Here is a 17,977-nt window from a genome sequence, read left to right as displayed (position 1 = left end):
TTTCTTTTGATTCTTTTTGTATCCACAATCAAGAGTTATAATCTATAAAAAAAATAACAAATAATCTATAAAAAAAACTAACAAAACAATAGAATCTGGATAGTGGTTAGAAAAAAAAAACCATGGACTCTTGATTTGATTAAACAAGAAGTTGGAGAGTACTCCTCAGTTTTCTTTACGATAGAAGCTTAGACTAGTGTTTTTTTTTTGTGTTTACTGTTTTTTGTAAAAGTTGCTGAAAAATTATATATTTCCCTCTTTATTTACAATCACTAATTAATAATAGTTTCCAAAATATAATCAAATTAGAATATTAACTTTCTAAATTTACATTGAATATTAAATCATACACCAACAGTTATTTTTTACTTTCCAAAATATATAATTGATATAAATGTTAATTTCTTCCTGAGTTATTGCATTTTTGTTGGTTATGTAAACAAAATCAAATTTGTAATTTATATGTATTATTTAATAAATATGAAAATTAAATTAAATATAGTTATCTGATTTTTAATAAATATATGATTTTAAATTTATAGCTATTACTAAAATAAAAAAATTATGGATCCTCTAAAATTTTGGATCCTGTTCAACCATTCCCTTTGCACTTGATAAAAGACAGCCCTGATGAAGTGAATATAAACCTGCAGTAAATGTTCAAAAAAAAAAACATAAACCTGCAGTATTTAAACCATCCAAAAAGCTCCAGAGATATGGTTGTAGATATACTGCATGAGTTTGACAAAAAAAGAAGAAGATATTTTGCATGAAAAAATCTTATATTGATTTTATTCCTGAAATTACTATTTGGGAAAGGATTACCAATCATATGATATTTATCTATTGATACCGTTTTTGTAACCTTAATTCTTCCAATCTTTGTGAAGAGTAGGAGTAACTATATTTTCAGTAATGTTTTTTATATATTCTGAAATGTATATCTACTAATTTTTCAATAAAAATGCAAACTTTACTTCTTTCTTGGAGTAAAATACGAACTTTTATAAATACGAACTTTTATTAAAGTTTCGAAAACGAACTTTTATTAAAGTTTCGAAAACGAACTTTTCTTTTTGTTCTTTTATTTTTTAGAAATATAAAAAATTAAATAGAAAACTAAAAAAAGTAACGTCGTGGAGGAGAAACGGCAAAAGGAAAAGAGATAAAAAGGAGTAACCGCTCTAATGTAAAATTATCTACGGTTGTCCTTCTGCTCATAAGTTCTACCTTAGTTTGTTACCACCCTAAACCCCCACTCTCTCTTAGCCTCAGGTGAACCCCACTCTCTCCTCCCGTAATACCTTCGTTCGTCACACGCGCTAATTCTTGGCAAGTGAGGAAGCAGTTTCCATGGTAAAAAAAACAGTTCTTTTTTATTCTTTTATATGGATAAAATTCATATTTACCCTCTCCTTAACCGTTTCAAGAAACGGATCATTATAAATAAATAACCCATTCTTGCTATTCTATCCTTTTGATTGTTTGTACCTCCATTGATAATAAATATTCTAGAGGGGATCATCAATCTACGGAAAAAGCAGACGTTTGGGTCAACGTCGTTTGACCGGAAAATATGACGAAAGTACAAGGGTAAAGTAGTCATTTCAACAGTAGCGCATACGTATGTACGCAGGGAGGAGAGAGACACAACCCAACCCAACTACTTTGTATATTTATAAGCCAAGAGATAAAAGGGACCAGAAGCGAGAGAGCTTTGTAATCCTCTCAAGACGAAAAGAAGAAGATTATGTTGCCCGTAAGACAAACCAAGAGAGTTTTCTACTCCGCCGGTGTCTTTACGCCGGCGAGGAAAAGACGGCGTTGTGTTTCTTCTCCTATTTCTCCGGCGCCGGAAACTAATACCGGACCCAATTTGTTAGATTCAATCCCGGACGATCTTGTTGTTTCTATCCTTTGTAAACTTGCTTCTACATCTCGATGTCCTGCTGATTTCATCAGCGTTTCGATGACGTAAGCTATCCGGTTTATCATTAATTTTTTTTTTTTACAATTCAGACAAAGCTCTATTGTCTAATTGATAACTTGTATGTGTCAAACAGATGTAAGAGACTAAACACTTTAGCTACGTGTCCTTATGTTCTGTCGAGATTGTCACGAAAAGCTATTGCCATAAAAGCTCAGAATTGGTCGGAATCAGCTCACCGGTTTCTCAAACGCTCCGCCGACGCCGGAAGTCTCGAAGCTTGCTACACTCTCGGAATGGTTAGTCCAAAATTAAATTAAAAATATTTTATCGTTTTTTTTTTTTTGGTTTAACGTTTTCTCTTGTGTCTTGATTTGGTGCAGATTCGGTTTTACTGTCTGCAAAACAGAGGAAACGGCGCGTCGCTGATGGCTAAAGCCGCGATTAATTCCCACGCGCCAGCTTTATACTCTTTAGCCGTGATTCAGTTCAACGGAAGCGGCGGTTCCAAGAACGACAAGGATCTTCGAGCCGGTGTGGCTCTGTGCGCTCGTGCGGCTTTCTTGGGACACGTTGACGCGCTCCGTGAGCTTGGCCACTGTCTCCAAGATGGTTACGGTGTTCCACGGAACGTCTCGGAAGGTCGGAGATTCCTCGTTCAAGCCAACGCTCGTGAACTCGCTGCCGTTTTGTCTTCCGGCATCGAGGCTCGCTCGTGGCTAACTCTATCACAGCCTCAAACCCATGGTTGTCCGTTGCTGAGCGATTTTGGATGTAATGTCCCGGCCCCAGAAACCCATCCGGCGAATCGGTTTTTAGCGGATTGGTTCGCTTTACGCGGCGGAGATTCTCCCGGAGATGGGTTGAGATTGTGTTCTCACGGCGGATGTCGACGGCCGGAGATAAGGAAACACGAGTTCCGGAGGTGTTCTGTTTGCGGCGTTGTGAATTACTGCTCACGCGCTTGTCAGGCTCTGGATTGGAAACTCCGACATAAGATGGATTGTGCGCCGGCGGAACAAGGTGCAGCCGGTGACGGAGAAGGTAACGTTCAGATTGAGGGAAACGTTAACGGTGATAACGTACCAGTGGTGCCCATGAGTTAACGGCAACCATTAACGGCTGGTTTTATTAGACGCGAGATGAGATAAACGAAGCTTTAATTAGTTTCGTTGTTTTGTTTTATTAGTGGAAAGATTAGATGCGGCATTAGAGTAATTTTTGTATTTTAATCGCTTGTAAAGAGTATCGTCAAATCAATGAACGAACGGCTACAATGTTCATTTCCTTGTTTGATTTTAATTTAGTTTTACTTTTCTTTATTTTTGATTGGGTGCTTACTTTTCTTAGATATCTTTGGCACGTTTCTAAGGTACAAATTCGAGGAAAATTCTCTCCCACGTTCAATCGTTTTCTCAGAATATGATTGTTTTTGAACATAACACGAGCTTGTTTGGTCATTAAGAGGTTTCCTAATCTATGCAATAAAAGAAATAAAACAATAAAATATGTGATTAGGCATACAAGGAGCTAACGAAACAGAATATGCAAAACCATGGCCCGCACCCTGTCTATTCAAAGACTATATGAATGCTAGATCATTCTATGAACATACGAACATGGACACGAGCTTTTTTTTTGCTGATGGGTTAGACATATAAAGAGAAGGTCGAATCTACACATTTAATTATTTGGAACATCTTGATCCCCATCATTAATTTCTTATTTCGTCATGCATAGATTTTTTTAATGGTTATTGCTATTCGTTAACTACATAATCTGTCATGTCGTAGCCTCGTAGGCTGTGTCATTTTGCAAACACCAGTTGTCAACTGGTTTGGCAGGACTTAAGACATCCTATGTGATAGCACGCAAAATGGGCAGGGCTTTACTCTTTTCACTATCTTTTGCCTCTTCTCGAAGTTTAAAGCTTACATCGACACTCCTATATCTCTCTTGCGCTCTTTTATTTGAAAAGTAATCTTGTAGTTAAATGAAAATGAAAACGAGAAGCTTGGCCAACAACAAGGGTAACATACGGCAGTCTCCAAGTCTGGTCGCGGATCGACCAAAATGCCATTTTCCTTCCCCATGGTTGTCTCAGCTCTCATGGTGCTCCAATTCGCGATTTTTTGCCTAGAATTCTACTCTCATTTTATTGTCAAAACAATTTTCTTTTCCTAATGTTCATGCCTTATTTGCCCGCAACATCTGATATATATTTGTTTTCAGTGAATACATCATATTAGGTTATAAAAAGGTTTTCAGCAAATTCTGAAATGTACTTTTAACTTGTCACGTCCCTTGCTAGTACTAATGTGGCAGTCGTAAATAAGAACACATGCATATGCCCCGCTCCGCTCAAATTTGAGCAAAATGAGATGAATGACGATGTCGATATAGAATAGAAACTCCTAAACCAAAAATAAAATAAAAGTTAGATGATAGTTAATAAAAGTAAACATGTTGACAAATAAAAAAAAAGCGTAACCACAAAATTGAGAAAATAATATGCATAAAGGTATGAAAGATAAATGTCTACTAAGATAATGGATGTGCCTTGTTTTGTCTCGTGTTGGTTTTTAGTTTTTACAGTGTGATGTTTTTTTTTTACTTTTTACCTTTTTGGATAGGTGGAACCGTAGTTGTACATTTTTGTTGTTGTTTAGCTTATAGATGGTCGCAAATATTTATCAAAAACTGTCGTCAAATCTTAAACAATCATGGGTCAAAAGATGTTTCATCATAATAGATTTCTAATGCTTTTTATAGGAAGTATCACAATGATATTGTTTGTATAGCTTAGGTATCTTAAGACAAAAGTTAGTGTATGGTTTCTTTCAGAGATTCCTTGAATCATAGCATGCCTATCTATAAATTACTGATATATACACTATATAATATTGAAATATAGAGTGGAAATCAGGTTCTTTACTTAAACATGGTTTAACAATTTGTCTACGTGCTCTTTTGGAAACACAAACAAAATTCGTTTTTTTCTTCTCAAAATTAAGTTTTGCTTTCTTTGTTTTTGACGGCAAATGAAATTTTGATATCTTATTCACAAAATGTATACATTTCAATTTCGCCGATGAACTTGCACATTTTCTTTAGATGGTTGACATTTTGACTAAATAAATCTGAGGGGTTACTATTAATGATGGATAGTTTGAGAGCACACCAATTTCAAGATTTCGGGCATAATTATAGACACATGAACGTGTCTTAATAATTGAGATTTAGCTTCCAAGGTAAAGTTGTATGTTAAAATTGAACATTGTAGATACCCATTTTTGCAGGCAGCAATTAATAATTATAATAAGTGATTAAGTAATAATATTAAGATTAAGTGGGTGACAAAGCATCATGGGGTCTGCGATCTATGTAATTAGGGAGACCGGGAAATCCTCACTGCAGATCAAAATTTGGATTAACAGAAGTTTAACGTCTGATTTATTTAAATGTGGACCCTCTTTGATATGTTATTGTCTCCACAACCCCAATATTGGCATAACAATATCTTTGATTTGTTTGGCCCGTCATCATTGGTTTACACTTTACAGTTTGCGTTCAAAATCATTATTGCATATATACTTTTACCACTAAGAAAACACACAATTTTAAACGGACAAATCCCATTAATAACATTATGATATATTTCCATAAAAATAGCACTTTCAAACACACAAAATAGGGATGTGTTGTACAGGCCCGGCTCAAAACGTTAGTGGGCCGGTGCTACAGTAAATTTTTATTTTTTAAATAGTAATTTTTTTTGAAACATAGGACCCTAGAAATTAGAATATTTGTTCACTTTGAAAGTTAGATCCTTAATTCACAAAATCTCAAAATTTAAGACTCTAAAATAGCAAAGAAATCTTAATAAAAATGGTGGGATCATGTGTTTTTGCACCCTCATCACTCTCTCAGAGTCGGCATTGGTGTTATAAATACTTTATGGAAGGAACGCAGCTATGTCAACCTCAACTGCAGACACAAAATAGAAATGTGTTATATTCATGCCCGGCGTGATATATGAAGCCGTAGAAGCATGGGATTCAGCCTTCAAAAAATATATATAACTTTCGGCCATGTTTTATCACATATTTCATTAGTCTAGTGGCATTATTAGTGAAGTTGGTATCCATTTATCGTGAGTTTGAACCATGAGTTGGACATTAACAGACATTATTAGTGAAGTTGGTATTCATACATCCTGAGTTTGAACCATGAAATTGGTATCCATAAATCATGTGTTTTTTCAAAATAACCTCTGGTCCTTATAAAGTCAGGGCCGCTACTAGTTATATTTTTGCATATATACGTTTACACTTGAAGATTGTGTTAGCTGGATGAAAGCCCCAACTGCAGATACAAATGTCAACCTCATTCTTAAGCTGATCTTTGAAGCTTATATCTATTCTCTATGGAAGGAACGCAACTCACGACTGCATAATCAATCTAACCGACCAGCTTCATCTCTTGTTTCTGAGATTCAACTTATACTAAGGAACAAGCTAGATACACTTTCTCGGGCACAAAGGAACCTGTTAACAACTTGGTTTTTGATTTTTCCATAGTTATTGTAGCTATCTCGCTTTTGCATCCAGGCAACACGCCTGAGTAGTTTGCGCTGTAATCCCGATCGGATCATGTCACTGTTTTCAACCTTAAAAAAGTATATGCAGTTTAAAAAAAACACTCAAAATAGTGAAAATATAATTTATTAAAAAAACACTAAATTACCCTAACACTACTAAAAACATGTTGGATACCGACTGAATGTCGGACCAAATATATTTCAACGGAATTTCAGTGATGCCCTATATATTATTTGTGAAACATTACAACTTCTTTTTGTAGCCACGTATTATCACTAGGATGATTCTTAGAATTATTAGAGAAATATGTTGATCCATTTAATTATATAATAAGCTTTTTATTAAACTAACCATAAATTCATTATTAAAATCATTTATTATTTCCTTAAATAAAGATTACGGAATTGCCTAATGTGGCTAAAGGATATATGACAATTAATGATTTTGAATAATAAAGATCTGATAAAAAATAATATATCTTCTATCAAATTTGTTTAATTTTAAACTATTAAAATAATTTTAAAAAAAATCACAATAACTATATTATAAAAATTTAAATTTTTCTGTATATGTTATATTTTGAATTTAAAAAAATGACTATAAATTACTAAAACTGTTAAAAGTCTCACATTCAAATTTTTGTGATTCATGGTTTAAAATTTTTGTTATTACAAAATACAAATGATTAAAAAATCATATAAATAAAAGTCTAATTTAATTAACATTAATATTTAAAATATATATATATGTATATATATATCATTCTAAATTAAACTATAAACCATATTGAATAAATAAATATTTTAATTTCAAAATTTACTTTGAATTATTTTTTTTGATAATTGTTTTGAACTAACATTGATATTTTTTTAAAAATTAAAAATTACTAAAATTATTAATCTCACAATGAAAATTTTGTTATCGGTAATTTAAAGTTTTTGCTATTAAAGATACACATGATCAAAAAAACATATGAGTAGAAAGCATCATTTAATAGACATTAATATAAAAAATATACTATGTATGTTAATATCATTTAAATTTTATTACATATCCTATCAAATTTTTTAAAAAATTGCTTGGATTAATAAAATTGATTTATACGTTCACACCAATTTAATTAATATGTAATAGTTACTGACTTTTAATTATTCAATATATATTTATTATTTCATAATATGTAAGAATATATAATACATAAAATAATTTATATATATAATGTTTATCACGTGCAAGGCGCGGATCTTAATCTAGTTTTGTAATAAAAGATGTGTGGTTCATCCGAACTTTTTTACGCAAACAAATATCATTGCATACATAATATATTTCTAATCCGAAGGTGAAAGACAAGAAAGCGAGGGAGCACGTATATGAGATGCACGAGAGGTGCAAGAAGATTTAAGAAAATGTGGGCTTTGCCTACTCGTCCTTATGTTTTCTGGACACTTTTGAGCGTCACAGCGCTCAGCTTCGTTGGGATCCTCAGAGCCAGGTGGCATCTCTACTGCATAATCGGTAGGTGCATTTTTATCTCTGTCGTTAAGATGAACTGGTTGGAGGAAATGGTCTAACCTGTGAAGAACTATTAGTGTTTGCACTTTGATCAAATTATTTGTGCAAGCTATCTTGATTTTTTGGTGGTAAATGTATTATGTTTCAGTAGTGTATCCTTGGTTCATCCGCATAGTGGCGTGGAATGGTACATATTGTTCATGGCACATGTGTACTTAGAATCTGCAGTGCTTGTTTATGTTCCAGCTTCATTATTTCCTTTCTTTAAGCATTACTAGCTGCTGTTAGCAAAATGTAAGTTTTGAACCACATGTTAATGTTATAATCAGGTACGGCTCAACTAAATTATGGGCCCTTGGACAAAATAGTTTTTCAAAAAAAAAATTACATATACTTTATGGATAATTTAAAAATTTTAGGCTCTTTTTCTTCATTTTTTTTAAATCAGACCTCATTTTAACACTAATTATGCAAAAACATTTGGGCCCACGACCCATACCCCCTTGCCCCTATGTCTAAGCCCACTCTAGTTATAATGCCTGCTTCAGTGTAGGGGTGCATCTGTCTCCACTTCAATACCCAGAGTTGTATTCTCTTTGTTTCTCATGTGTCTAGAAGCATGGTACTAACTCAAATAATAACACTCTAGACTTGTAGTTTACAAATGAGGGAAAAGCATTCATTGGTTCTTAGCAGAATTATTTTGATTCTCCATATGCATCTTTGAATATGAATATATTTTCTGAAACGTGATAAGTGTTCCATTTTCTTTATAGTTCTGTTGCTCAATTTTATATTTCTCCAGGTTGAAAAAGGATAGAAGAAAACGCATATCACATTGTCACACCACCGAGAAATGAAACACTTATTTTGGTTTGGTTTGATAATTACAAGCAATGCCACTCATATGTTTGTGGTTACCAACTTTAATTATTTACTAGATAATAACCCGCGCTTTGCGCGAAATGTTATTATTAGTTTCGTTATTTTTAATAAGGAAATATTAATCTGTTTAATCTGGACATCGGTTCAGTTTTAGGTTATTTTTTGGTTTTTAATCTCCTAAAATATAACTATCATTTTATATCAATATTTATTTGGTTTGTTCGGTTAAAATGTTTGATGTTTTTGATTTTTTTTTTCCTGTGATAATCAAAAATTACTATTATTTGTTTGTTTTCATGTTATGAATCTTAGATAGTCGTGATGTCGAACCAATAGTTTCATATTATAGTTTCTAAACGGATAATAGTTAAAAAAAAGAAAAGAAAATTATTAAGACAAATCATTTTACTACAATTTGGTCGATAGTGAAAAAGTATTAAGAAAAAGAATATTTTAACTTCCAAAAAAATTAAATATTTCAGTTGTGGTAAATACTTAGTTATAACGTGCTCACGTCAATGTGCACATGTATGTGTATGTAAAAGTATATAAAGATGGTTGATAAATATATAAAGATACTGTTAATTAATATTAAATGACATTTTTTTCAAAATAATACATGAAAAATAAAATTCTTAAAATGAAATTATGTAAAAACAAAAATATTGTAAAATTTATATAAACTATAATATATAAATTATATATAATTCTTTAAATATATATATATATATATATATATATATATGCATATAACAAATCAAATTGGATATCCGTTCCTATAAATATTGATATTTTGTGATTTGTTTTTTACGGATATTGCATTTTAGTATTTGATTTGCTTCGTAGAGTAACATATATCTGGATTTTTGGTTCGAATCAAAACGGATAACGAATCGAATCAAAATTTATGAATAGTTTGTCCAGCTCTATCCGTAAACAGTAAAAATAACGTAAAGAATAACCATGAATGTGAGTTTTATATTAAAAAAACGTAAAGTACATAGTGTGAACATATTTATGTAGAATTTAACTTAGAAATTCTCTACATGTGACATGTGTCCATTTCAGGGTGACCACATTTATTAAAATGCTTCTACGCGTGACATGTGTCCAGTTTAGTGTGAACGCATTTATTACAATGATTCTTCTTTAATATGTAAGGGATCTTATATATTAAACATCATTTACTAAATTTACTAAATATACGGGTCATATTTTGTTCTCTATTAAAATCACAATTAAACATCAGAGGAATCTATCTATCTATCCTATCATTTGCGAAGTGATTTTTCGCATTCGAATCTCACATTAGAAGTTAAAGTAGTTAATATCGTTTATACCATTCTTGAATAAAATATATAAATTAGTCACAAAATAAAAACAAATTTAAAATTTAAAGTTTATTTGATTAGATAAATGATTAAAATTAATAATAATAAGAATTATCCAAAATCTAAAATATATTTTAAAATAATAATAATATAATTCCTATATATATTGTGTTGTTATCTAAAAAAATCTTTTAATAAAAAATATAAAAAATAAAAAACCAAAGTAACATAACTAAATATTAATCAAGTAAAATTCTTAATTTTTTATAATTTTTTTTTTTTGTCGACTAAATTTCGGAGATGATTCTCCGGCGAGAAGAAGAACAACAACGAGTTTGCTATATTTACATGAATAAGTTAAACTTCTATTAATGCGGTTGTTTGCTATAAAGAAACTTCCTTTGTTAATCTATACTATTATTTATGAAGTGATTTGGCTTATTTGTCATCTTCTCCATGATTTTAGTTAATTTGATTACTTGTCATCTTTTCCATGATTTTAGAATAAATCATTAGTTTAATTAATATTATTATTAATTTTTTTTATATCTATATATTTATCATGATAAACATGAACCTATTTTACCGATATATATACTAATATTTTTTAAAAATATATTTTAATATATAATAAACATGATATTTAGGACATTTAATTAATAAATAGATATTAATAATATATACCGATAATATCATCATTACTTTTTTCTCATTTTACAATTTTAATGAATAATATTATAACTAATTTCTCTGATTTTTACTGAAAATATTGATCAAAAACAGATTATTATAAAATTTATATATAAGTATACTATTATATCTGAATTAATAAATTTCTTTAGTTAATTTGATTATTTTTCATCTTTTCCATAATTTTAGGATAAATCATTAGTTTAATTAATATTATTATTTAATTTATTTATTTTAATATCTATATATTTATCATGATATTTAAAATAATTAATAAACACTAACCTATTTTACCAATATATATACTAATATTTTTTAAAAATATATTTTAATATATAATTATCATGATATTTAGGAATTAATAAATAGACATTAACAATATCTACCGATAATATCATCATTACTCTTTTCTTATTTTATAATTTTAATGACTAATAGTATAGCCAATTTCTCTGATTTGTTTCTGAATATATTGATCAAATACAGATTATTATAAAATTTCTATATAATTATACTAATATATCTGAATTAATCGGTTTCTTTTGTTTATTCAGTTTGATCCCTTAATATACTGATCCATTTTCATATACTGTTGTTTTCTAAAAATAACATCCTCGGTACTTTCAAATCCAGACTATTTTCTCTATTTCGATTTGGTTCGATTTTGAATGGTTTGGTTTTACCAGATTGAACATTCCTAAATTATTGTTATTTATTAATGTTTTATATTTGTGATTTTTTTTATAATCATTTTAGTACCACATGATTTATTTTCAGTCCAAATACAATATGTGTTAATTTCACATACAAAATTTCTCAATTTAGTTATTACTATAAAAAAGACTTTGATCCAAAATCTACATCACATAAATAAAAATATAAAACAAAATAATACAATTTAATACATTGATAACCAATATGAATATTGACATTTTATAATTTATAATAATTTAAAATTTGTATCTAATTTAATTATTATTATTTTATAAAAATAACTTTAGAATTAAAAATTGTTAGATGTATAGATATATTAATCCGCACAAGGTGCGGGACATCAACTAGTATATACATGTAAAAATTTATAAAATTTTAGACACTATTATAAAATTTGAAATAAAATAAATCATAGTAGAATGAGTATTATCTGATGTATTCTTAAGATATAGTACTTATATCTAAAACATTACAAAATATTTTCTGGTATTAGATAAATATTAAACTCTAAGTTTAAAATAAAGTTTTAATGACATTTCAATATGTTTTTAACCTCAAAAATTAAACGATAATTAAAAGTGAAAAAATTTATGTGAAAACTATATTCAATATATATATATATATATATATATGTGATGGCCTTATCATTTAGAAGTGACCACACAAATTTTAATTTTTAATTAAAACAAAAACGACAAATATCGCATTTTCCAAATGTCCGAAGATGGCTTAGGTTAGGTTTCTTGTCTCGTTGAGCTTCGTATGGTGTTCTGTCTTACATTGCTCTTGTGGCTACTCGATTAAGAAGATAGGCGGAGTGTCTCGTAGCTTCTCCCCATAGATAATTTGGCACTCTCATATGCTTTAGTATACTCCTAGTCATCTCCATGAGCGTTCTGTTTCGTCTCTCGACAACTCCGTTTTGCTGAGGCGTGTGAGGAGCGGTGAGATGGCGTTTGATTCCTGTATTCTCGCAAAATTCATTGAATTCTTGAGATACGAACTCTCCACCTCTGTCCGTACGAAACGTTTGTATACGTGAGCCTGAGTCTTGTTCCACCATCTTCTTAAACCTTTTAAACTTCTCAAAAGTATCACTTTTCTCTTTTAATAGAATTGTCCACATGTACCTTGAGTAATCATCTATAAGCACAAAAATGTAACGGTTTCCACCAGCCGTGCTTGGCGTTATCGGTCCACACAGATCACCGTGAACAAGTTCCAACGTTTTTGTTGCTCGATACATGGTAGCTTGAGGGAAACTCTGCCTTGCTTTTTTACCAAGCAACCGCAAACCTCCTTCTCGATACTCACCCGTGGAACACCGACGACAAGCTCTCTTTGTATCATGGCCTTCATGCTTTCAAGGTTTATGTGACCTAGCCGCACATGCCATCTTGTTGATTCACTAATAGTTGTCGTAAGTAGACTCATTGGCTCCTTGATTCCCATATGAACTTTGTATAAGCGATTCTTTGATCTCTTTTCTTTCACCAATAACTTCCCATCTCGGTCGTGCATTGTGAGATCTTCTCCTTTTAGCCTTACATCGCATCCTGATTCTGTGGCTTGTCCCAGACTAATGATGTTACTTTTCAATTCAGGAATGAAGTAGACGTCACACATCGTCCTCGGTTCTCCATTCCGATCAATGAACTCCATGGAACCCTTCCCTTTGGTGTCTATACGAGAGTCATCACCAAACTTCACCTTGCCTGTGATAGCTTCATTGATATGAGAGAAGTATCGCCGATATCCTGACATATGATTGCTAGCTCCATTGTCGAGATACCACAAATTCTCTTCACCCGTGTTTGTTTCATACTTGCTTGGCACGACCTTTTCTTCGTTTAAATAAACTACTTCATGCATCATAAGCTCATCTGCATCTTGTGTGTCCTCATTCTCATTCTCTTGAGCCTCCTGCAACTTGAGCAAACGATCGGGACATACACAGGCAAAGTGCCCCAACTTGTCACATCGAAAACATGTGATCTTGCTCGCATCACGCATGTCGTTCCAGCGACCACGTCCTCTCCCACGATTGTTGTAACGACCACCTCGGCCTCTGTTTCCCCTGTAACCGCCATCATCACCTCGATGCGGTTGTGAATCCGAACTTAAGTACATCAATTTGCTTTGATCTTCATTGGATTCTTCTTCCTCAGCAACTCGTTCCTCATAAGCTTTCAATCTTCCTACTATGTCTTCGAAACTCGTGGTCTTTAAGTCCAGCACTTGTTCTAGTGAGGCCACAATGTGTATATATTTCTTTCGAGGAAGACACTTTAGGAATTTCTTAACAAGCTTTGATTCTTCGATTTCTTCTCCTAGTGCTGCTGATTTCGAAGAGATTTCAGATATCCTCCCTACAAACTCGTCTATCTTCTCTGTATCTTTCATCTTTATCCTGTCGAATTCAGCCATTAATGTCTGCAACCTTGCTTCCCTAACTCTTTCAGCTCCAACATATCGTGTTTTGACAGCGTCCCACACCTTCTTTGATGTACTAAGTTCTCCTACTTGTAAGATCAGAGTTTCAGGAATAGATTGAAACAATAAGGCTGTCGCCATAATATTCTTCTCGCTATCATCGCTCTCGGACTCGACTATTTCCCAGACTTTATGTACTTTAAGCAGGATCTTCATCCGAATAGACCACGCCGTGTAATTGCTCGATTTGAGTATAGGACACTTGATCGACACAGTTTCTCCTCCTCTTGGTTTCACGGTAGAACTAAGTTGAATATCCATTGTTTCTCAAACAACGAAATTCCTCTTTTGTGTGGCTCTGATACCAAATATAGAACTCAAGGATTAATAAGAATGTCTCTCTTATTATTAACTTAAGAAAATAACTCAAAATTTAAGCTCTCAAACTCTAAACTCTTGTAAGGTATGTCACAACTTGACATCTTCTTATATAGAGCTTATAATATCCTAATCCTATTAGGTAACATAACTAGATAACTCCTAAACATATTATGTTTCCTATTTTCCATATCTCGGTAGGATTAGGTCTCTATCTTGCATCTCAAGTTTTCTTTTTGTTCAAGTTTAATCCAACAAAGTTTAATATCTATGCCAGAGTATCTGAGGAAATGAAACTTTTGTATTTTTATGACAACGGTTCTCAAACTTTAATAAACTACCGTGGCAAAGTAGCCATAGCCATTCAACCTTCTCGCTCGGTGCCTTCAATTGATTTGTTCGTTGTCGAAGCAGGAAAACAGGATTACAAGGAAAAGTCTTTCTATAATCTTCCCCACCTTCGTTTACGTATGAAATGTGTTATTAATCATATGGGTGACATTAATTTTGCACCTAGATGTTCCAGAGGTGAGGTTAGTGTTATCCACCATGATGTCAAGGGAGCTAGTTTTACGAAGATGAAACTTGAAGTTGATGTAAAGCAAGATTCGTTTAAAAGATCAAGTTGTTTCGTGGGTTACGTAGAGAGTCTCATGCTGATTAAAGCTAGGTAGAGTTATTATTTCCTTGTTTTTGTTTTGGGATGTTGCCACTAAAGTTCATGTCTCTTATCTCAAATGTTGTTTTCTTTTGGTTGCATTCACTGTTTCCTTTTTTCAAATTTATGTCTACTTAAACTATTTCTAATCCCAGATGCGGTTTTTCTATATTATTATGTCACAAATTTTGAATCGGATTGTGTCTACAGCTAGTTAATCTACTTAAAAGATGAAGACTGGTCATTCTTTGGCCAAAACTAAAGAATTTCTCCCTTGACGTTCTCAATTTACTTATTGGTCAATATTTTTGTATCATGTTGTTTAAATGTCTGAACCGATAGTCTTGCAAAAAGTACCAATCTCGCGGTATTATTTTCTCTCATGTAGACTCTATGTTCTAAACTGGATGGTTAGACCATCCTCTTAATAACATTATAGCTTTTGATGTAAAAAAGAAGAAGAACACAGGCTTCACAACCATGATCAAATATAATACTCTGCATATCTTAACAACATTATAGCTTTTGTCTCTGTCGTTTAGAACGAGTTGGTTGGAGGAAATGGTCTAAACTGTGAAGAACTATTAGTGCTTGCACTTTGATCAAATTTGAGTAAGCTATCTTGATTTTTGGTGGTGAATGTATTATATTTCAGCAGTGTATCCTTGGTGCATCCGCATAATGGCGTCATTATTTCCGTTCTTTAAGCTTTACTAGGTTCTGTTAGCAAAAGGTACTCAGTTTTGAACCGCTTGTTTTGTCTGTTGCAGGATTTGTCTCTGTTTCAATACCCGGAGTTGTATTCCCTTTAGACTTGTAGTTTACAAAATGAGAGAAAAGCATTCATTGGTTCTTAGCAAAGTCGTTTTGATTCTCCATATGCATCTTTGAATATAAATATTCTTTCACAAGTGTTTCATGCTCTTAGTTATGTTGCTCAATATTATATTTCTCCTGGTTGAAAAAAGACAGAAATAAACGCATCACATTGTCACACCACCAAGAAATTAAACACTAGCTAAAAAAAACAAGAGAGGGCCTAATAAGATCATTTACATAAGTAGCCAAACCCAACCAACCAAACGTCTTCAATCATCACACAAGCATATTATCAATCAGTGTCCGAATCAGACGACGACTTGTTTCCATCAGCAGCATCTCCTTTCTTTTGCGCTCCACCTTCCTCCTTTTCATAAGCCTTGACAATGTCATCAACAGGAACCAACGGAAGATAACCAACCACAGGGTAACCCATCTGCGTCATGTCCGTCACCAGATCGTTGTAAATACCAGACAAGTGTGCAGCCACGGGAAAAGCTTTGTTCCCCACTGCATGAATCGGTTTAAACCGGTTGAGTTTGGCCCAGACTCTAACCGAGTTAGTCACAAGGAAACACTTGTACTCGGCTCCAGCATAGTTAAAAGCAGCTTTAGGACCACCAGTACGAGCCTCTTTCACAAAGCGTTGAGCCTTCTCTGTAGTCTTCTGGATCAATACACTAGCTTGACTTACTACTTTCTTAGCCACTGGTGGAGCATGCTTATCAAACTTGTACGAAACTTCACCGACCTAGAAACGTAAACAAAAAAAAAAAAATTAGGTCATGAGATCTAAGCATCAAATTATGAGATCAAGAAACATGTTTGGTATCGAGGGTTGCCTTGTGATCTAAAAAGAGGAGGAGAGTGTCTGGAACATCCTTGAGTTTATTGTAGACAGGGGTGACGACGGTGGTGACGGCTCCTTCCACCTTCCCCACCGCTGGTTTAAGAGGACCGGAGTTTTGTTTTGCGTAGTCGTAGAGGCTCGAGAGGCTAACAAGAACATGGATCGCCGCAACTCTCACGAACCCTAGGTGTTTCAGACCTAGCTCCTTGCTATTTTTCTTCTCCGTCTCCATCTAGATCAAAGAAGAAAAACCAACTTATGATGAGAGATCACACTGAGATACCAACAATAGAAAGAAGAAGAAAGTGAGGAGTGATCTTTACCTGATCGTTCTTTATTTAAGATCTCTACCAACGACTCTTTCTCTTTTTTGCTCTTCGGTGTTTATCGCCTGTCTTCTTGAAACAGCAAGTATCTTCACAACACGTTGAGGAGCGACGGGATGAGAGGGACTGGTTAAAAGGAACCAAGGGAATGGACTAGTCCACGTGATCTAACGGTCGAGAATAGATCTGGTAGTGTGGGCCTCTGAAAGAAAAAGAATCGTTTTCTCGAAACTCGTGTCGTGTGTGGATGTTTCTAGTATTTATTAGCCGGCCCAAATTGTTCTAGCGGATTCTGGCAAGGACACGTGTCCGCTTCCAGATCTTATCCCCTATATATTACTAGATTTTTTACTCGCGCTATGCGCGAATCTGCTTTAATAATTTAATTTAATTTTGTAATATTTTTTAAGAAAAAGATGGATTTCGTAAAAAATATTTTTATTAATATTATTAAAATATTATCTGATTTCCTATTTACATTATTTTTATAAATTTGTTATTTTTGAACTTAGCTATTTATTTGTTTGTATTATAAAAGTAAAATTACTGTTACTAAAGTATTTATAGTTTCTTATAAGTACATAATTTTAATATCACATAGATTTCTCCGTACATATACACTACTATACTATGCTATACACTACTATGAATACTTTATTAATAATTAGTTTTATTTTTAATAATATTAAGATAATATAATAGAAAATTGTTTTATATACATTTTTCTATGAAATTTATTTAAAGTGTGCTTTGTTATTTTTCATAGTTAAGTTTTTATACAATTTTACCATTTAAATAACTAATATTTATATATCAGTTTGTTTGTATACGTAAATGTATAAATGTATTTATA

At 32.4% G+C, this 17,977-nt stretch overlaps 2 protein-coding genes across 2 annotated transcripts; one reads left to right on the top strand and one right to left on the bottom strand.

The window, feature by feature from the left end:
• The first annotated feature begins 1,661 nt into the window (after positions 1-1,661).
• On the top strand, positions 1,662-3,214 carry LOC125588634 (F-box protein At1g67340-like). Its single transcript, XM_048760181.1, has 3 exons — positions 1,662-1,974; positions 2,064-2,226; positions 2,311-3,214. The coding sequence occupies exons 1-3, from the start codon at positions 1,751-1,753 to the stop codon at positions 3,031-3,033; spliced, it is 1,110 nt and encodes a 369-aa protein (XP_048616138.1). The 5' UTR covers positions 1,662-1,750; the 3' UTR covers positions 3,034-3,214.
• A 12,843-nt stretch (positions 3,215-16,057) lies between these two features.
• On the bottom strand, positions 16,058-17,369 carry LOC106410828 (REF/SRPP-like protein At1g67360). Its single transcript, XM_013851443.3, has 3 exons — positions 17,122-17,369; positions 16,791-17,030; positions 16,058-16,699 (listed from the first exon to the last, which is right to left on the bottom strand). The coding sequence occupies exons 2-3, from the start codon at positions 17,028-17,030 to the stop codon at positions 16,241-16,243; spliced, it is 699 nt and encodes a 232-aa protein (XP_013706897.2). The 5' UTR covers positions 17,122-17,369; the 3' UTR covers positions 16,058-16,240.
• Positions 17,370-17,977: the final 608 nt, after the last annotated feature.

Source organism: Brassica napus, chromosome C6 (genome assembly GCF_020379485.1).
Source record: "Brassica napus cultivar Da-Ae chromosome C6, Da-Ae, whole genome shotgun sequence".
Taxonomy (NCBI): domain Eukaryota; kingdom Viridiplantae; phylum Streptophyta; class Magnoliopsida; order Brassicales; family Brassicaceae; genus Brassica; species Brassica napus.
Note: the sequence above shows the minus strand (reverse complement) of the source record. Positions and strands in the feature narration are given on the sequence as shown.